This window comes from Lithobates pipiens, unplaced genomic scaffold (assembly GCF_037356315.1).
Source record: "Lithobates pipiens isolate NorthernLeopardFrog02 unplaced genomic scaffold, aLitPip1_a1.2 Scaffold_28, whole genome shotgun sequence".
Taxonomy (NCBI): Eukaryota; Metazoa; Chordata; class Amphibia; order Anura; family Ranidae; genus Lithobates; species Lithobates pipiens.
In genome coordinates, this window is record NW_027507789.1 from 33,207,536 (window position 1) to 33,229,801 (window position 22,266).

Sequence of the window (22,266 nt, forward strand, 5' to 3'; positions counted from 1 at the left end):
GAGTAAGGATCTGTTTCGTCAGACAGTCAGAGGAGAACTGGGTCAAAGTTCACTTTAGTGATGAAAGCAAGTGTAATTTGATTGGGTCCGATGAGAAACATTATGTTCGTTGTCAAACTGAGGAAAGACTGAACCCAAGGAAGTCAGTCAAAGGTGGATGGGGAAGCGTCATGGATTGGGGGACGTTTTCTGCAGCAGGAGATGGGCCTCCTATACAGCTACATGGCAGAGTGAATGCAAATGTTTATCAGAACCTTCTTCAACAACATGCAGTTCCTTCCCTGCGTTCCTCACCTAATCAGTCAGCAATTTTCATGTAAGACAATGTCACACAGCAAAATGGGTAAAGCAGGTCCTTGACGCTGAAAACATTGAAATAATGAAATGGCCAGCCCAGAGTCCTGATCTAAACCCAATAAAAACAAAAACTCTAGAAAATCCTTGGAATAAAGTTATGGCCAAGAAACCCAGAGACTGGAAGACGATTGGAACAAAATCAAACCAGAGCATGGTGAGAGACTAGTGATGTCCTGTGCTGAAGTCATTCAAAGCAAGGGCCCCTCCACTTCCTACTAATTGTTGAGTGTTGTAACCTTCAGAAATTTTTGTTGTAATCTTTCTCTTTGCTACAGTCATTGCTGTTCTCTAATTTTGATCATTGTGTTTTCTACAAAATAAAAGTTTTTTTTTGTTAAAGTGCCTTGGTTATTTTGAAAAACACTATTAGCTGGTATTGACACAACAAAAATTCCAATGTTGAGCAATAAAGATTACATTATTTCTGAAAAAAAATCAAGTGTTCATAAATTGTTCTCCAATTTTGATCTCCTGTGTGTGTATATGTGATATATATATATATATATATATATATATATATTTTATATTTATTTATTTATATAAACACACATTATATATTAGAAGGTGTGTTTTTAGGGAAAAAAATGACTAATGCTCTGTACACACAACCGGTTTTCCCGTTGGAATAAACTCTGAAGGGTCTAACGGAATTCCACTCAAGCAAGCTGTCTTGCATACACACAGTCACACCAAAGTCCGACCGGCAAGAACGCGGTGACGTACAACGGGGCTAGAAAACGGAAGTTTAATAGCCAGTAGCCAATAGCGTCCGTCTCGTACTTGCTTCAGAGCATGCATCGTTTTTGGTACGTCGGAACAGCATACAGACGAGCGGTTTTCCCGATAGGAATTAGTTCCGTCGGAAAAATATAGAACATGTTCTCTTTCTAGGTTCATCAGAATTTTCGACGTAAAAAGTCAGATGGGGCATACACACGGTTGGAATATACGATGAAGAACTCCCGTCTGACTTTTTCTGTCGGAAATTCTGCTCGTGTGTACGGGGCATTAGGCATTGTTTCCCATTATCGTGTATGGATTGAGCCTATGAAAAGTTTAGTTGACGTTTTTATGTAATGGCATGTCAGTGCATTACTTGAATAAAGCCTGTTTTAAGGATTTTGCACTGCCGTATATACTCGAGTATAAGCCGAGATTTTCAGCCTCTTTTTTGAGGCTGAAAGTGCCCCCCTCGGCTTATACTCGAGTCATCGCTGTCTGCCTGCTCGATCAGCGTGTCGAGCAGACAGACAGCGGCCATTCTATAATTCAAAAGCCGCGCCTCCGGCTCCGCCTTCGCCTGTGATAGGCGGAACACTGAATTTCCCAGCAGCCTGTGTTCCGCCTATCACGGACATCGTCTCATCCTCGTACTACGGACGAGGATGAGACGATGTCCGTGATAGGCGGAACACAGGCTGCTGGGAAATTCAGTGTTCCGCCTATCACAGGCGAAGGCGGAGGCACGGCTTTTGAATTTTACAATGGCCGCCGAGGCGCCGACGAAGAGCGGCGATCCTGGCAAGGCACGGGACGGAGGCAAGGCAAGGCACGGCACGGCACGGGACGGGACGGAGGCAAGGCATGACACGGGACGGAGGCAAGGCACGGCACGGGACGGAGGCAAGGAGGCAAGGCACGGGACGGAGGCTCGGGACACAGGCTCGGGACACAGGTAGGCTGGACACACACACACACACACACACACACACACACACACACACACATGGACACACACACACAGGGATGGATGGAGACACACACACACAGGGATGGATGGATACACACACACACACAGGGATGGATGGATGGATGGAGACACACACACACAGGGATGGATGGATGGATGGAGACACACACACACAGGGATGGATGGATGGATGGACACACACACACACAGGGATGGATGGATGGATGGACACACACACACACACAGGGATGGATGGATGGATGGACACACACACACACACAGGGATGGATGGATGGATGGACACACACACACACAGGGATGGATGGACGGACACACAGGGATGGACGGACACACACACAGGGATGGACAGGCATGTCTCACCCTCGGCTTATACACGAGTCAATAAGTTTGCCAGTTTTTTTGGGGGTAAATTGGGGGCCTCGGCTTATATTCGGGTCGGCCTATACTCGAGTATATACGGTATTTGGCGTTATCTCTTTGCTGATACATTACACCGGACACTATGATCCGAGAATGGAGGAGTATTGTTTCCTAGCGGTATCTGAATGACTTCCCTTGTCCTTTGTATGCTGAAGAGTGGCCATGGATGGAACATATGAGATACATGAGCCCATTTTGACCCCCCGTAATAGGTGGTTAACAATCTCTGGTAAGAGTACATCCATACTTATGGTGATGGTCTATTCACAAGGTGGAGGAATCAAGTGAACCAGAATTTTGCACATATACAATACTGTGAAGGCATTCTATGGTGCCTTACTGAAGACACATGGACTAAATTTGCACTTTATCTACCTAAAGCGCAACACATTGTTTACTATACTTGTTTATGTGAACATCTCTCACATCAGTGGTGCTGCTATTTATACGATATTGAGTTTGCATACATAAGCGCAGTTTTTCTTGCTTTTTATAAAGTATATTTTGGACTGGTACAACCCACTGGAAAAGTACCAACCATATGAGCATAATCACCCCAACTCCACAATGGTTACAAGGGGACCTGAGCCAAAAAAGGGCACATTTTCTATGTTATAGGGAACATCTAATTCTAATTGTACCTTAGTAGTACCCTAAAGACATGTTTAAAAAAAATTACCTTTTGTATGGGATATTTTTATCAAAATTAGAATTGCATTTCCAGGTATGTGAGGGTGCCTAGTTCCTCCTGTGCCCACAGTCTCATACTTGTATATTCACAATGTGAGATCTAAGGTTCTGCCTTCTAGTCTGATGAGATTTGGTGATGCTACTACTATGCTGCCCACTGTTCTCCTTGCTGGAGGCTCTAACATGAGGAAGCAAAGCCCTGCTTCTACCAAGATGGCCACCTCCACATTGAGACACAGTGAGGATGAAGGCATGGCAGGTCATGATTGGGGAAAAGTTCAGCTGGAGGGAGACCACAGGTAAAAGCGTGTTGTGTTTTTTTTGTTTTGTTTTTTTTGGCACGGCATTCAAAGCTCAGTTCCTCTTTAATAAGAAACAATAGTAACTCTGTTAGAACCATCAACTATTGCATCTGTATTTTTGTAGGCCAATTAATCATGCTCACAGACAGGATCTCCTGATTCACCACCCTGTTCCTGGCACGTCTCCCACATTCCAAGATTTCACCTATTCCATCCACCCTAGTGGGAGGATTGTATGGCCCAAGGGAAGAAATGCTCAGTTCTATAAATATAGCTAGTGATAACATGTGACCAGCTGCACTGGATTATAAGGGTAATCTTTCATTTCATTTTTTTTTGTATGCATATATTGTCCAAAAGCTTTAAATGACACTTTCTTTATTTAGTACCCAGAATGCCTCTCCAATAATATGACTCTACCTATCACCAAATCTAGCTAATACCCTGTAAAAAAATTTTTAGGTACACTAGTTGGATTTTGCCATAGTAGCGGGAGTTTTGTGCGTCAGATAAGGTGTTCTGTTATTGGGGTTAAAGCTGGTGATGCGGTGCAGGGTCTCTGCTTCCTTTCATTGTGTTGTGATCTGAGATAAGAAAATGAAAAGGAACCACTCCCTCTCCTCGTCCTGTGCACACAAGACACATGAATACAGCTGGATCAATCAGTAACCACATCGGGATTATCCACAAATAACAAAAATTACACCTCTGAGAATAAAATAAGGGCTTGCTGATACATGCGGTAGCAAAAAATTTGACCCACTTCACCGTAACCCAAATTACTTGAATGGGTCACCAAAAGCAACATACCACTTAACTTTTTGCTGTGGCCGAGAACCAAGGAATGTGCACAGAGCTGAGCGGCTGCATGCCCTGGAGGTCAGGAGAAAGTAAAATGAGGCGGTTGAGCCCCCTGGCCGCTCGTGTGAACAAGCTCTAAGCCCTTGTACACACGGTCGGACATTCCGATGGTAAATGTCCTATGGGACCGTTATCTCGGATAATCCAACAGTGTGTGGGCTCCATCGGACTGTTTCCGTTGGAATATCCGACGGACAAAGTTTTAGAGCTGGGCTATAAAACTTTCCGACAACATGATCCGATCGGACTTTGTTCGATTGTATGTAGAGAATTCCGATCGGACAAAGTGCCACACATGCTCAGATCAAATTCCTAGACCAAAACTATTGGCTACTAGCCTGAACGTAGTCCCGTCGTAACTAAATAACGTCATCACGTTATGTACAATCGGATTTTCCGACAACTTTGTCCGACCGTGTGTATGCAACAAAAGTTTCGGACAAAATCCGTCAGACAAAATCCGACAGATTTTGTTGTCGGAATGCCCGACCGTGTGAACAAGCTCTAAGAGATTCATGAAAATCCCTTTTATTTTGCATACCCGGCAAAGAAATGCATTGGCACGCTGGGATGGTTTTCCACATTGTCTTTCAAATCCACTTCTAAGGGCTCTTGGAAGGGCCATACATTAGGGCGTATAACCTTACAACAAGCCTGTGATTTTTCCATATGGACACTTCGGCATTAGTGCTGCCCCTCCATGAGTGGCACTTTAGACAGCCAGCTCATTTTGCATCATGGTAGGAATGCCTCTGCCTCTCACAGAGATCAGTTTCCTCATCCTGACAAAGTCTTCATCTGCTTTTCTCTTTTTGGGACTAAAATGCTGCCCCATGTGTGAACAGTAGCATTTACCGTAAATTCCTGGCTATGTGTACCTGTCTCACTTATCAGTTCCCCTACTCTTACATCTTGTGAGCTGTGACAAGGTTACACTGTACAGTCTGAGCAATTACTGGTAAGAGGGGGAATTGAGTAAATACTTCCTCAATACTCTTGGCTTGATCGGTACTTTAATCCCTTCCCATATTAGATCTGAACCTACTTTGCAGCCCCCCATAAAACCTCAATTTTTCTTCTTCATTTTCTTGTTCTGACATTGTGTGCTTCTCTTTTTTTTTGTCATCTTTTGTTTGATTGGGGGCGCTACAAACCCCCCCCCCCCCCCCCCCCGACATCAATCTGCCCACAGTTCATGATACAGTCTATGTTGCTAGGCCCTCAGTCCTGGTTCACACCTATGCATTTTTTTTTTGTGCATTTTCAGTTTTGCAGAAACACACTACAGTCCATTTAACATGGACCTGCAATATGCAAACTGCAATCTGCATAGGCACGAATCAGGCTTAATTCACACTAGCGCGTTTTTGATGCATATTGCATTTTGCAGAAATGTTCCTATGGAACATGTTCACATCAATGCATCAATGCATTTTTGTGCCTCTGCGTTTTTGGAAAGGGTTGGGGACTTTTTTTCATGCGAAATGCAGAAATGCATGGACCTGCATCAAAAACACAAGTACCGCATTTTTACCATGTTTTTTTTTCCACTGTATATAGCTGGTTGCTAAGCAACCACAGTATAAAAAAAACCGCAAAACGTGGCAAAATTGCGGTAAAATCACGTGTCCAAAAGCACTGCAAAAACGCTCAAAAGCAACATGCATAGATGTGAATCGAGCCTCAAGCCTAAGGTTTGATTCACACTAATGCATTTTTTGATGCATTTTGAAGAAATGCAGGGAAATTTTTTAACATGGGTTCCTAAGGAACATGTTCACATCAATGCATTTTAGTGCCTCTGCGTTTTTGGAAAGGGTCGGGGACTTTTTTCATGCAAAATGCAGCGTTTTGCATGTAATAGAAGTCAATGGACCTGCATCCAAAACGCAAGTACTGCGTTTTTACAGCGATTTTGCGTTTTTTCCCCCATTTTTTTTACACTTTATATACTGGTTGCTAAGCAACCACACTGTAAAAAAAACCCGCAAAACGCGGCAAAAACACGGTAAAACCGTGTGTCCAAAAACGCGGCAAGCGCTGCAGAAACGCTCAAAAGCAACATGCATAGATGTGACTTGAGCCTAAAAGAACGCAGTTAAGGCCTGATTCACACCTATGCATTTTTAGTGCTTTTTTGCATTTTGCAGATTTGCACTACAGAACGTGTTCCATAGGAAACCATGTTAAATGGATTGTAGTACAAATCTGTAAAATGCAAAAAGCACTAAAAATGCATAGGTGTGAATCAGGCCTTAGGTTGGATTCACACCTATGCAGTTTTAGTGCTTTTTGTATTTTGCAGATTTGTGCTACAGTCCATATAACATGGTTTCCTATGCAACATGTTCTGTTGTGCAAATCTGCAAAATGCAAAAAGCACTAAAAATGCATAGGTGTGAATCCAGCCATCACATATGAAAATCATAAAAAAGTACAATACCTGTCTGAACAATGAGACTCAGCTGGTCCACTCCTTCTTCATATCCCCGGGGAGAAAATTGCAGCTTGATTTCAAAAGCCTGGCCCCTGCGGACAACCAGTTTCTCACAACCAATATCTCCCGTATGGTGATTGCGATTATTGGTGCCACAGTCCAGATCACTGTTCTCCAGGTACAGAGCTAAAAAGAGAAGAATCATGTAAGTATATACAAACATACTCCATAACAGCAGGAAGTATTCTTTCTATGCATGTAGCACCCTCCTAATATAGGATGGTAGGTACATTTCATTTTTTGACTCCTCTGTAGTCATTGGAGCAGCTATTGATTTCTTTGAAAAACAAATATAGAGCTGATCCAATGAACAATAATTAATAATAAATGAAAACATGAATATAAATCCACATCAATTCATCATCAATTGACAATAATTAATCTTCAATAACAAAAGTCCTTCACATAATTATGCATAGCTAAGTCCACACTAGTTAATCTTGTATAAACACCATGGTGACTCCACACATATATAATGGAAAGTGCCCGACCACCGAGATAAGATTGCGCTTACCAGATGGCAAAGCGTAAGGAGCTTATACCAGGGGTCTTTATATCTCACAGGGCCGAGACCTCACACCCAGGGAGCTACTTTGATGTTTTGCAGGACAGTACCGTACTTTAAATGGCAGTGTATAGGCTCAAAGAGAAAATAGAATGCCCATAGTGTAAAACCATTGATAAACTTTAATAAAAAAAAAAGAAATGCACTTACATAGACATTATATCAGATCTCCTAAAAATAAAGCCGGTCTGCAATTTTGGGAGCCCGTCCTCTCGTGTAACGTGGTGACGTCACTGCGTGCCCTCCCAGACGCATTTCGTCATAGATGACGTTATCACTGGGGAACCATGATTTCTTTGGGCTGTTTCAGATTTCACAAGCTGCAGTTTTGATTGCTTCCCCCTGCATTCTGGACGCTTCCAGAACATAGAGGGCTTGGAGAGTGAAATGGGCAGTTGGAATATTTATTGTACATCAGTCAATCCCTGGGGAGGTTTTCCCAGTAGGTGACTAGGGAGGAAGAAAAATAGTCAGGGGGGTCTGGGGCAGCTCTGTTCTTATCCTACTGGAGAGGTTGGCATCCTCAGGGCCTGCTCCTCTTTGAGACACTTCTGCTGGAGGCAGCTGATGTTCAATGAGGTCAAAGCTATAACAGAGCTGGGGGGCCTATTTTGAATTACTCCTGGATGTAAGGATTTGGCCTGGATGACCCAATGAAAAGTGCCTGATGGAAGCTGGGGGGTTTGCAGGTGCCACAGGAAAACATACAGTTAAAGTCCTATACCCAGTGAAGTGTCTCCGATGATACACAGAGATGAAACAAATGTCCTTACATACGTTTTTACATGTATATCTGCTGTCTTTCCCTTTCTATACTCTTTAGAAAGTGCACATCGTGTTACAAATATTTCTTCCTGTTTCAGCGGTGGGAGGGGAGTCTGGGCTTACAGTGTGTGAGCTGATTGGAGGAAAGGCACCCCCCCCTTGCAGAGCTGTACTATGAATAGACCAGCTCTCTGCTAATCTACTCTAAGTTCCCTCCCGGACAGAAATTTCCAGCTGCTTTTATCTTGTGTGTTGGACAGCTTGTCAGAAGTCATGATGCTGATAACAGGAACAAAGCAGCAGAAAGAAAGGGCACTTAGTGCTTTGGCAAGAGATATGTAAACACTACAGATAGATGTGCCCAGGTCAGATTTCATGAATGGGTTTACATCCACTTTAACCACTTTCAGACCGGACCATTTTGCTGGTCAAAGACCAGACCACTTTTTGCGATTCGGCACTGCGTCGCTTTAACTGACAATTGCGCGGTCGTGCGATGTGGCTCCCAAACAAAATTGACGTCCTTTTTTTCCCACAAATAGAGCTTTCTTTTGGTGGTATTTGATCACCCCTGCGGTTTTTATTTTTTGCGCTATAAACAAAAAAAGAGCGACAATTTTGAAAAAAACGCATTATTTTTTACTTTTTGTTATAATAAATATCCCCCAAAAATATATAAAAAAACATTTTTTTCCCTCAGTTTAGGCCGATACGTATTCTTCTACATATTTTTGGCAAAAAAAAAAATCGCAATAAGCGATTGATTGGTTTGCGCAAAAGTTATAGCGTTTACAAAATAGGGATAGTTTTATAGCATTTTTATTAATAATTTTTTATTATTTTTTTTTTACTAGTAATGGCGGCGATCAGTGATTTTTATTGTAACTGCGACATTGTGGGGGACCCATCGGACATTTTTGACACATTTTTGGGACCATTGTCATTTATACAGTAATCACTGCTATATAAATGCAGTGATTCCTGTGTAAATGACACTGGCAGTGAAGGGGTTAACCAGTGGGTGGCAGTGTAGGGGTTAAGTGTTCCTAGGGGTGTGTTACTAACTGTGGGGGGGTTGGGCTTTCATTTAGTGAACACTGATCTCTGCTCCAATCACATGGAGCAGAGATCAGCGTCACTAGTTGCTAGGTAGAATGGAGAAATGTTGTTTACAACGGCATTTCTTCATTCGGCCGCTCCGTGAGACGATCGCGGGGATGCCCGCGGCGATCGAGTCCGCGGGTCCCACGACCGAACTCACGGGGGTCCCGATCAGCGCCGTCGGCGCGCTCCCGATGGCAGGGCGGCAAATTTAAAGGGACGTACATGTACGCCCATTTGCCTGCCCGTGGCCATTCTGTCGACGTACATCGTCGTGCGCTGGTCGGCAAGTGGTTAAGTATTGTTGCCTGGTCACAGGGTATATTATAGGCATAATAGATATTATATTCCAGTAAGAAAAAAAAAAGAAAAGAAAAGGGGTTGTGGCACATGGGAGACTTTATTGCTTATGAAATATATACAACATCCAAGCTGGACATTAACCACAGCTGCACAAATGGGCGTAAAGGTACGTCCCCTTTAAGAAGCGGCATTGTGGGTGCACCACGTGCTCCATGACCATGCCCACGGACCCGAAGTACGCCAGTGTCCCAGGATCATGTCACGGAGCAGTAGAACTGGGAGATGCCTATGTAAACAAGGCATTTCCCTGTTCTGCCTTTTCCTTTGCAGGTAAGTAAAAAAAAAAAAAACAAAAAAAAAAAACAACTTCAGCGGGTATACAACCGCTTTAAAGGAGAATTGTAAAAAAAAAATGTAAAACAAGATTGGTTAAACCCACAAGTGCTTTTTTTTTACAACTACTATTCCTTTATATTGGCTTTTGGAATTTACAAATGCAGCAATTTAGAAATCAGATGAAAGGTTTAGTGTTGCAAAACACTTTTTGATAGATAAAAAGTTCATTTTATATACAACTCTATAGATCAGACCAGAATGAGGGACAAATGAGGAGGAATGAGGGACATTGCTCCAAATCAGGGACAGTGCCTCAAAATCAGGGACAGTGCCTCAAAATCAGGGACAGTGCCTCAAAATCAGGGACAGTGCCTCAAAATCAGGGACAGTTGGGAGCTATGGATGTGCGCAACTCAAGTGCAGAGATTTCTCCAATAGAGCCCCCGAGAAACAGAAGAAAGTCTGGTGGTTCAGCTCTTCATCATCTGCTGAAGGATCAGTTATGTGTGTACTGACACTTTAAATATTGGATGTATGAGCACCAAAATAGTTTTGTTAATGGGTGTGAGTGTAGGGAAGGGTTTGGGGTGGGTGGTGGGCACAGCTCTGCTCCTGTACACACCCAGAATGTACACATACTGGGACGCTGGCGGTGGGATTAGTGAGTGTAATGCGAGTTTTCCAATATGTCATTGCTGGTCAGGAGAGCACATTGCAGACACAGGACAACCTCCACCGTCTACTCCTCATTACACCATGTACACTGTGCCATTGTTCTTTCAGCAGCTTCAGCCTCTAAACTTGTATCTGTCCTCTCCAGCTCTTTCCTGCCTGATGTTAACCCTGTCCTTACGGAAATGTTGCCGGTTGCAGATTGCATCCAGATGGTGTCAAGCTTTAAGGCAGAGGTTCCGACACGGAAGCTGCATGACTTCCGACCCGACTTTGCCCTGCAAATTAATGTCCGACTTCTATGGAACTGCAATGAAAGGGATCCGACTGAGTCTGGTATTCATCTTGAGGGGGAACCTCAGGCCAAAATAAAAATAAAAACACGGCCCTTCCAAGACCATATCCGACTCTTCGGTCTGGTATGGATTTTAAGGGTGAACCCCACAAAAAATAAAAAATCTATACCAGGCCCTTATCTGAGCATGCAGCCTAGCAAGTAAGGAAAGGGGGGTGGGGGGAGGTGGTGATGTCCCCTGAATCGCCACGTCCGGGGGCGGACTGACCATTGGGCCACTCGGGCACTGCCCGAGGGCCCCATGCCACTAGGGGGCCCCATCAGGGTTGCCAGCCTCAGTAAAACCAGGGACAGTATTTAAAAATTTGTGTTATTTTTTTTTTACATTTGTCTCTGAAATGTTCCTTACCGACATCCTTTTGGTCTAAGAATCCCAAGATTATAGCTGCCCCACCTCTCCAGTACCTTCTCAGCCAATAGAAACAGGTCTGTTTATACTGTGTGATTGTATACTGTGTGTGTGTGTGTTTGTGTCTACTGTGTGGCCCCATAATCTCTGATTGCCTGGGGTGCCCCATAATCTTCTATTGCCCGGGGGCCCCATGAGTTCTCAGTCCGCCCCTGGCCACGCCCCATGGCTATATAAGAAGTGTCAGAAACCAGACCTGACATAAGAGCGGGAGTCAGCATCAGAGGAAGACCGGGTTGGCAGAGAAAGTCATCGGCGGAGGGAGAAGAAGACGCAGAGCTACGATGGGGACATTCTTCATTTTTATTAAAGGACTTTTCTAAAATCGTTTCTTGTTTTTTTTTGTAACACTAAACTTTTTTTTGGGTGATTGGGTAGGGGTACAATGCACTCCATACTCATTCACACGGGAGGGGGTGGGATCTGGGGGCTTCCAGATTCTGATAAGCCCTCTGCCCACAGACCCCCACAACCACAGGCCAGGGTTGTCAGGAAGAACCTAGATTGCATTTAGTTTTAAGGTGGATGTAATCCCTAACAATGAACATTGGTGACTTTTGCTCTGTTAATTATATCACAGAATGAATCTTATTACATCTATTCAAAGAGTGCCAAAAATTCCTGTGAATCGTGCCAGAAAACGTAAGAGCTGATAACATCCTGTGCTACATTGTGCCTGTTCCAGGTAATCATTGTGGACTGCAGAACACCTCTTCTATGTTATGGAGAAGAGGAAAGGGTGTTCTGTAGTCCTAAAACAGCTTCTGCCATAGGTGAATGACAACTCTGTTCCTTTATACACTGGTATACTGAGTGTTGTCACAAAGGATAGGAAGTATGCTACTGAGAGTCATCTGGTGAAAACAGGAAAAAATATAGAAAACGAATTAAAGCCGCATGATTAATCCTTAACCACTTGCCGACCGCCGCACGACGATGTACGTCCATTTTTTGAAGAGGGATATCTCGGTAACGGCAGCAGCTGCTGCCACAACCGAGATATCCATCTCTTCAGGCGGCGGTCGGCTGTACGATAACGGTGGTCTCCGCGGCGGATTCGCCGCGAGATCACCGCTATCGGCGGCGGGAGAGGTTCCACCCCCCCTCCCGCCGCCCTCCCGCACCTTCCGCCGCTTAATGGAGCCGTCGGTACCGGCGGAGGCGATCGGGTCCTTCCGTCTGCTGGGCATAGAGACAAGTGAGGCTAAGATGGCCCCCCACTCGTCTCTATACCATAGGAGGGCGGAAGCGACCTCAAAACGTCACTTCCGCCCATACCTCTTAAAGGTATATTTTTTTTTTAAATGTCAGATTTTCTTTTCTATTTTTTATTTTTTATTTTTTGTTGCATTTTAGCCCAAATATGAGATCTGAGGACCTTTTGACCCCAGATCTCATATTTAAGAGGACCTGTCATGCTTTTTTCTATTACAAGGGATGTTTACATTCCTTGTAATAGGAATAAAAGTGATCCATTTTTTTTTTTTTTTAAAGTGTAAAAAATAAATTTAAATAAATAAGAAAAAAAATTTTTTTTTTTAAAAACACCCCATTACGACGAGCTTGCGCACAGAAGCGAGCGCATACGTGAGTAGCGCCCGCATATGAAAACGGTGGTCAAACCACATATGTGAGGTATCGCCGCGATCGGTAGAGCGAGAGCAATAATTCTAGCCCTAGACCTCCTCTGTAACGCAGAAAATGCAACCTGTAGAATTTTTTAAATGTCGCTTATGGAGATTTTTGAGGCTAAAAGTTTGACGCCATTCCACGAGCGGGCGCAATTTTGAAGCATGACATGTTGGGTATCAATTTACTCGGCATACCATTATCTTTCACAGTATAAAAAAAAATTGGGCTAATTTTACTGTTGTCTTATTTTTTTATTCAAAAAAGTGAATTTTTTCCAAAAAAAGTGCGCTTCTAAGACCGCTGCGCAAATACGGTGTGGAAAAAAGTATTTCAATGACCGCCATTTTATTCTCTAGGGTGTTAGAAAAAAAACAATATAAAATGTTTGGGGGTTCTAAGTAATTTTCTAGCAAAAAAAACTGTTTTAAACATGGAAACACCAAGTCCGAAAAAGAGGCCTGGTCCTTAAGTGGTTAAAGAATCGAGATCGCGATTTAACTCTCCTCACATTTAAAAAAAGCTTTTTCCCCGATTCTATATAACAGGTGCAGAGATCTCTCTGCTCACTTCTGACAGCTGACAAAATAAAAATAAATAATCCAGGCAGCCTGCCAAGTTTTATCACAACATGCTTAAGCCCCGTACACACGCTCTGAAAATCAGATGACAGATCGTCCGTTTTGGGGTTTTTTTGCTTTTTTTTCCCATGCTAGTCGTATATCGAACCTGAAGAGTTTATTAAAGTAACGAAAATTCTCGTACGACAGAATAAAACATCAGAAGTGATGTCATGTGCTGTAGTGTATTTGTATTGTGTTTGAATTTGTGCTTGTCCGATTGGATAATCTTGGATGAACTGTCGTCATCGACTTTCGAAAGCTTTGCACTAACGATCCGATTATCGTACGATCATGTCGAAAAAAGGTATTTATCGTCCGCTTTTCGGATCCTGTGTATGGGCCATTAGGCTGAGATAAAGAGAACCATTGTATTTTCTGTTCTTTTAGATCAAAGGAATGAACTTCCTTTGATCTAAAAATGAACATCGGTCTGTAAATGAGGTCAATTTAACCACTTAAAGACTAAACCTTTTTCTGACGTGTTGCTTACAAGTTAAAATAATTTTTTTTTTTGCTGGAAAATTACTTAGAACTCTCAAACATTATATATTTGTTTTTAGTAGAGACCCTAGAGAATAAAATGGTGGTTGTTGCAATATTTTATGCCACACTGTATTTACACAGCGGTCTTTCAAACACAATTTTTGGGGGGAAAAAATATACTTTAATGAATTAAAAAAAAATTCTAAACAGTGAAGTTAGCCCAATTTTTTTGTATAATGTGAAAGATGATGTTACGTCATGAGAATCTAAGCAAAAAAAAAATTGTGATTCTCATTTTAGCCAGAATCGTAAGACTAATGCAGACAGGGGGCAGGGTTGAATGTGACACAGAGGTGGGAACACACTGCTATTGAGATGAAAGCTGTTCCAATGATGTTCCTCGGCGCTCTGATCATCCTCTCCCCTGCATGGTGGACACTGGGAGGCTGCGTGGTGGACACTGGGAGGCTGCGTGGTGGACACTGGGAGGCTGCCTGGTGGACACTGGGAGGCTGCCTGGTGGACACTGGGAGGCTGCCTGGTGGACACTGGGAGGCTGCCTGGTGGACACTGGGGAGGCTGCCTGGTGGACACTGGGGAGGCTGCATCGATGGGCATGGATAAAGTTGCTTTTAATATTTTATTTTTAGAACTCAATTCTGCATAAAACATTAAGTGTTATTTCATGAGATAATTTATGAGGGCATGTTTAGGGGTGGAATTAGGGGCAAGGCAGGTTAGGGGCTAGGTGGGACAACTGGTGGTGAGTAACCCTTGAGGCCTAGCTCAGGACTTGAAATGTTGAGCCCTGTATGTGGAGATAGATAGAGATAGATAGAGATAGATAGAGATAGATAGAGATAGATAGAGATAGATAGAGATAGATAGAGATAGATAGAGATAGATATATATATACACACACACACACACACACACACACACAGTATATATTATATATATATATATATATATATATATATATATATATATATCACAGTTGTGCTCATAAGTTTTCATACCCTGGCAGAATTTATGATGATTTCTTGGCCATTTTTCAGAGGATATGAATGATAACACAAAAACTTTTCTTTCAGTCATGGTTAGTGTTTGGCTGAAGCCATTTATTGTCAATCAACTGTGTTTACTCTTTTTAAATCATAATGGCAACAGAAGCCACCCAAATGACCCTGGTCTAAAGTTTACATACCCTGGTGATTTTGGCCTGATAACATGCACACAAGTTGACACAAAGGGGTTTGAATGGCTATTAAAGGTAACCACCCTCACCTGTGATCTGTTTGCTTGTAATTAATGTGTGTGTATAAAAGGTCAATGATTTTCTGGACTCCTGACAGACCCTTGCATCTTTCATCCAGTGCTGAACTGACATTTCTGGATTCTGGGTCATGGGGAAAGCAAAAGAACTGTCAAAGGTAGTTGAACTGAATAAAACAGGAAAGGGATATAAAAAGATATCCAAGGAATTGAGAATGCCAATCATCAAGAAATGGAAAATGAGGGGTTCTGTTGAAACCAAACCACGGTCAGGTAGACCAACTAAAATTTTAGCCGCAACTGCCAGAAAAATTGTTCAGGATGCAAATAAAAACCCACAAATAACTTCAGGTGAAATACAGGACTCTCTGAAAACATGTGTTGTGGCTGTTTCAAGATGTACAATAAGGAGGCACTTGAAGAAAGATGGGCTGCATGACTGAGTCGCCAGAAGAAAGCCATTAGTTCACAAATGCCACAAAGTATCCCACTTACAATATTCCAAACAGCACAGAGACAAACCTCAAAACTTTGGAGTGATGAGACTAAAATTGCAATTTTTGGCCACAACTATAAACGCTACATTTGGAGAAGAGTCAACATGATATCTATGATAAAGGTACGGAGGTGGAACGTCGATGTTTTGGGGATGTGAGAGCTACAAAGGCACAGGAAATGTGGTCAACATTGTTGGCAAGATGAATGCAGTATGTTATCAGAAAATACTGGAGGAACATTTGTATTCATCAGCCAGGAAGCTGCTCATGGGACATATTTGGACATTCCAACTTGACAATGATCCAAAACACAAGGCCAAGTTAACCTGTCATTAGCTACAGTAGAATAAAATGAAGGTTCTGGAGTGGACATCTCAGTCTCCTGACCTCAATATCATTGAGCCACTCTGGGGACATCGCAAACATGCAGTTCATGCAAAACAGCCCAAGAATGTACAGGAACTGGAGGCTTTTTGCCGAGAGGAAGGGGCAGCTTTACCATCTGAGAAGATAAAGAGCCTCATCCACAAATCCCACAAAAGTCTTCAAGCTGTCATTGATGTTAAAATGGTTGTAAACCCTTACAAACCACTTTGACCTACAGGTAAGCCTAGATTAAGGCTTACCTGTAGGTCCAAGAAATATCTCCTAAACCTATACGGTTTAGGAGATATTTACCCGAAGGCAGGCGCACCGGGCAGGCCGCAGATTGCGAGGCGATATGCCGCGAATGTCGGCCCCCGTACGCATGCGCGGGAGTGACATCATCGCGGCTCCGGCAAATCACAGCGCCGGAGCAGCGAGACCCACCGAGAAGATGGACGCTCCGGACTACAGGGGACAGCGGTGACTTCGCTGGCTCCTGTGTCAGGTAAGTGACACATAATGGACTACTATGCGATGCATAGTAGTCCATTATGCTTTACCTTTGCAGGGAATCAAAGAGAAAGTAAACCCATCAGGGTTTAATTTCTCTTTAAAGGGGGCAATACATGGTATTAAGAACTGGGGTATGTAAACTTTTGATCAGGGTCATTTGGGTAGTTTCTGTTGCCATTATGATTTAAAAAGAGTAAACACAGTTGATTGATGATAAATAGCTTCAGCCAAACATTAACCATGATTGAGAGAAATGTTTTTGTGTTAGGAGAATCTCTGCAGCAACTCCAGAGTTACCATGGGCCTCTTGGCTGCTTCTCTGATGAATGCTCTCTGTGCCCGACCTGTCGGTTGGTGGACCGCCATGTCTTGGTAGGTTCGCAGTTGTGCCATACTCTTTCCATTTTCGGATGATGGATGGAACAGTGCTCCGTGAGATGTTCAAAGCTTGGGATTTTTTTTTACAACCTAACCCTGCTTTAAACTTCTCCACGACTTTATCCTTGCACTGTCTGGTGTGTTCCTTGACCTTCATGATACTGCTCATTAACTAAGGTTCTCTAACAAACCTCCAAGGGCTTAACAGAATGGCTGTATTTATACTGAGACTAAATTACACACAAGTGGACTCTATTTAATAACTAGGCAACTTCTGAAGGCAATTGGTTCCACTAGATTTTAGTTAGGGGTATCAAAGTAAAGGGGCCTGAATTCAAACACACGCCACACTTTTCACATATTTGTAAAAAAAATTAATAAATAAAATTAAAACGATCTATCATTTTCCTTCCACTTCACAATTATGTGCCACTTTGTGTTGGTCTATCACAGGGGTCTCCAAACTATGGCCCCCCATTTGTTCAGGAACTACAATTCCCATTATGCCTAGTCATGTCTGTGAATGTCAGAGTTTTACAATGCCTCATGGGACATGTAGTTCAGCAACAGCTGGAGGGCCATAGTTTGGAGATCCCTGGTTTATCACTTAAAATCCCAATAAAATACATTTACGTTTTTAGTAGACAAAATGTAGAAAATCTCAATCGGTATGAATACTTTTTCCAAGGCACTGTATGCCCACCATAAAGCAGATTCTACAACCAAATTCTACAGTGTATGGCCAGCATATGGATTAACAAGTTGCAATATATTTATAGTTTTACGGTTTTGGGTTTAGATACACTTTATGCCCTTGTACACACGGTCGGACAGTCCCATGGAAAATGTCCGAATGGGGCGTGTTGTCGGATAATCCGACTGTGTGTGGGCTCCATCGGACTGTTTCCGTCGTAATATCCGACCGACAAAGTTTTAGAGCTGGATTATAAAACTTTCCGACAACATGATCTGAACGATCTGATTTTCCGACAATTTTGTCCGACCGTGTGTATGCAAGACAAGTTTCAGACAAAATCCATCGGATTCTGTGTACAAGGGCTAATGCCCATCCATTGTTACATTTTACTATTCCTTATTAAAGACATATAAGTGTGATTACCCCCCCCATCATTAGTAAATCTGCCCCTCCCCTTGTTATAAATCATCATCATTAATAAATCTGACAACATTTTATAGAAATCCATCCCTTGGTAGAAGATTCTGGCCCCCATTATGTCAGGTTAACCCCATCCAGCCAAGCCAGTGTCACTTTAACTGGGTCTTAAGGCCCTATCACATGACCACTGATTGGCTGATCATCAGGAGCCAGTCCCACCAGCTCCTGGTCATTACTAGAGACTGACAGCTGAGTCACTGTGTTGGGAGCATGTAGTGACCACTGCCCCAGCACAGAGACCTCTGGCCCCCCATGGACACATGTGCCGTGTGCTTTATTTTTAGATATGTGCAATGTTAATTAAGTCCCTTTGAGTTCTACAGCAGCGGCTCTTTAAATTGATCTTTGTTGGCCATGAAAAGGCTTCTTGTGACTTCTACAACATTCCCACTGTGACCCGTCCCCTGGCAAGCTTGACCTATGCCCATCACCAAACGTTCCCTGTCCTTTCTTTGTCCCAAGTCTTATCTGGTGTGACAATTTTGACATTCCTTCCTGTCGGTGATCTCTGTTCTCACATAGGTCTAAGAGTACATCCCTGGCAGAGCTGTGGCTGAATTCATAGTGTATGGAATTTTAATGGAAAGATCTGCTAGTGTTTATTTTCTAAAGAGCTTCAAAGAACCTTTATTGAAATTATTACTCATGTTCCCCCCAAGGGGGACACTATGCAGACGAGTTACTGCAATAACATGTTTCCTTCCCAGATCCCCGGTACTCGCTGTATTAAAGCCTCCTGAAACACAGCGAGTCGCACTGGCACTTCATAAATAACTAAAATATATTTAAAATATAACATTTTCGGTTGCAGAGTATAATAAAGACAAACACGACTGCACAAATCAGGAAAAATATATCTGCATAAAGACTATTATGACATCATAGCATACTAAAATAACATTCTAATTCTTCTCTGCATTTTTAAAGGTAAGATTGTACTGCGAGGATATGAAGGCTGTCGTTGATCAACCATTCTTCTGAAAACGTTAGTTGTCTGGCTGTCACGGTGAATAAATGTAGATTGGATTCAGACTTTCTAATCTGCATGCCTGTTCCAGGTCAGTGACACAAAGGGGAGATTTAGGCTGGCCATACATCAGTGGCGGCCGGTGGAATATTTTTTTTGGGGGGCTGCAAATCGTATGACCCCCCCCTCCCCGGGTCAGTAGAAATTACCCCATCATCGGCAGCTTCCCCCATGCTCCACGGCAGCAGCCTCCCTTTCTCCTGCTCTCAACGGGTCATCACGCCGGCGGCTTGCCTCCCTCCTGCTCGGCGGCCAATCGAGAGTCTTCTCTTTTCACCCAATCGGAAAACGTGTCTCGCACCTGCTTCTGAATTGGCCAGATTGAGGATCAGTGTTTCTGATATTATTATCCATTCGCTGTTGTAACACACCTAGGTGTTCTCCGGGCGCACTCTCCGCAACCTGAGCCCACCCTATTTTGAAGCCTATTAGAGCCTCTAGCTCTAATCAGGTGCTTCAAAATAAAAACTCTGGCCGCTGTAATTCATGGAAGGGACCAGACACATGAATAGGGGGTGGCCACGGCGACCACGGATAAATTTATGCTATGCATGAATCTATCTATTGCATATAGGGGGGAATGCCCTGGAGAGAGGGGGCAGCGCTCAGACGCCCCTAATGGTCGGGCCGCCACTCACATACATGTATAATTTTCCTTTAGAGATACCTTAAACTATGTAGTGCAGGGGCCTGCCTAATTGGATACAATTGAAAGTTGCTTAGTTTTGAACTTTATATTACCGTATATACTCGAGTATAAGCCGAGATTTTCAGCCTCTTTTTTGAGGCTGAAAGAGCCCCCCTCGGCTTATACTCGAGTCATCGCTGTCTGCCCGCTCGATCAGCGTGTCGAGCAGACAGACAGCGGCCATTCTATAATTCAAAAGCCGCGCCTCCGGCTCCGCCTTCGCCTGTGATAGGCGGAACACTGAATTTCCCAGCAGCCTGTGTTCCGCCTATCACGGACATCGTATCATCCTCGTACTACGGACGAGGATGATACGATGTCCGTGATAGGCGGAACACAGGCTGCTGGGAAATTCAGTGTTCCGCCTATCACAGGCGAAGGCGGAGGCTTTTGAATTTTACAATGGCCGCCGACGAAGAGGGCACGGGACGGAGGCAAGGCAAGGCACGGCACGGGACGGGACGGAGGCAAGGCAAGGCAAGGCACGGCACGGGACGGGACGGAGGCAAGGCAAGGCACGACACGGGACGGAGGCAAGGCACGGCGGCAAGGCACGGCACGGGACGGAGGCAAGGAGGCAAGGCACGGGACGGAGGCTCGGGACAAAGGCTCGGGACACAGGTAGGCTGGACACACACACACACACACACACACACACACACACACACACGGATGGAGACACACACGGATGGAGACACACACACACACAGGGATGGATGGATGGATGGAGACACACACACACAGGGATGGATGGATGGATGGATGGAGACACACACACACACAGGGATGGATGGATGGATGGACACACACACACACAGGGATGGATGGACGGACACACAGGGATGGACGGACACACAGGGATGGACGGACACACAGGGATGGACGGACACACACACAGGGATGGACGGACACACAGGGATGGACGGACACACACACAGGGATGGACGGACACACACACAGGGATGGACGGACACACAGGGATGGACGGACACACACACAGGGATGGACAGGCATGTCTCACCCTCGGCTTATACACGAGTCAATAAGTTTGCCAGTTTTTTTGGGGGTAAATTGGGGGCCTCGGCTTATATTCGGGTCGGCCTATACTCGAGTATATACGGTATGTTTCTTGGTAAACTGGTACAAGAAAATTGAACATGTATCGCCAGCCTTACTTTTTGTTTATTACAGGTACATTCCCATCAGTCTCTGCCCTCAAAGAGCTTACAATCTAAGGTCCCTAACTCACATTCATACACATACTAGGGCTGATTATGTGTTATAGATAGGAGACGTTTAACTGCCAATACAGGGTTTGAATCTAGGCTTGTCCTTGCTGAACGGTCTATGGCCAGATTAATAGGATGCTGACAGCGCTCACAGCCATTCACATGTAGTCAGACACACATGTAGATGATTGGCCCTGGAAGCCTGAACAGTTTGGGGGAGATTTACTAAAACGAGCATTCAGAATATGGTGTAGCTGTGCATGGTAGCCAATCAGCTTCTAACTTCAGCTTGTTCAATTAGGCTTTGACAATAAAACCTGGAAGCTCATTGGTTTCTATGCAGAGCTGCACCAGATTTTCACGCTCCATGTTAAATAATGATATGTATAGTATGACAGTATGCTGAAGGGTCTGTTGATGCTGGCTACTGGGGGATCCATTGCCATTGGGGTGGTGTAGTGTTGCTAGGGGGTCTCATGTTTCTAAGAGAATCTACTGTTGGGGGGGGGGTATCTATTGTTGATGGCTGCTGGACGGGGTCTATTTATGCTGGCTACTGAGGGATCTATTGTTGCTAGTGGAGGACTATTATTGGAGTGGGTCTACTGTTGCTTTTAGGGATCTTTTGTTTCTGAGTGGGTCTATTGTTTCTGGGGAATTTCTGTTGTCATGGGCTGATTGTTTTTGTATTCTCTAAAGAGGGCAGTACTGATAGGTGAGTAGGAGGCAGAGACCAGAGATCGTGCTCAGAGGTGGGTAGGCAACAAAGACAAGGGGTGGCTTGGGGGGGAATGTACCTGCCCCTATTCTCTGAGAAAAAAGCCCAGTGTATACTACCTTCATTCTCCACCAGGTGGCATTTTTCCCCCCTCAAATGTGCTCCTCGGTACCAATAATCCTCACACCTCAAAGAGAACCCTGCTTTGTGGACCATAGATATCTTTTGAATATTATAAATGTCTAATTCGCTAATCAAAAAAAAGTGTAACTGGAGTGTATTTACTATAGAAGGTCTGTTTATTTATATTATACAACTT

The 22,266-nt window shown here is 43.8% G+C and overlaps 1 protein-coding gene across 1 annotated transcript in view; it reads right to left on the minus strand.

Moving 5' to 3' along the window:
• Positions 1–22,266, minus strand: part of TGM2 (transglutaminase 2) — a 113,831-nt gene that overhangs the window by 86,693 nt on the left and 4,872 nt on the right. The window contains exon 2 of the mRNA XM_077459047.1: positions 6,785–6,964. Within this exon, the coding sequence (XP_077315173.1) occupies positions 6,785–6,964 (180 nt within the window). The remainder of the gene's footprint in view (positions 1–6,784; positions 6,965–22,266) is intronic.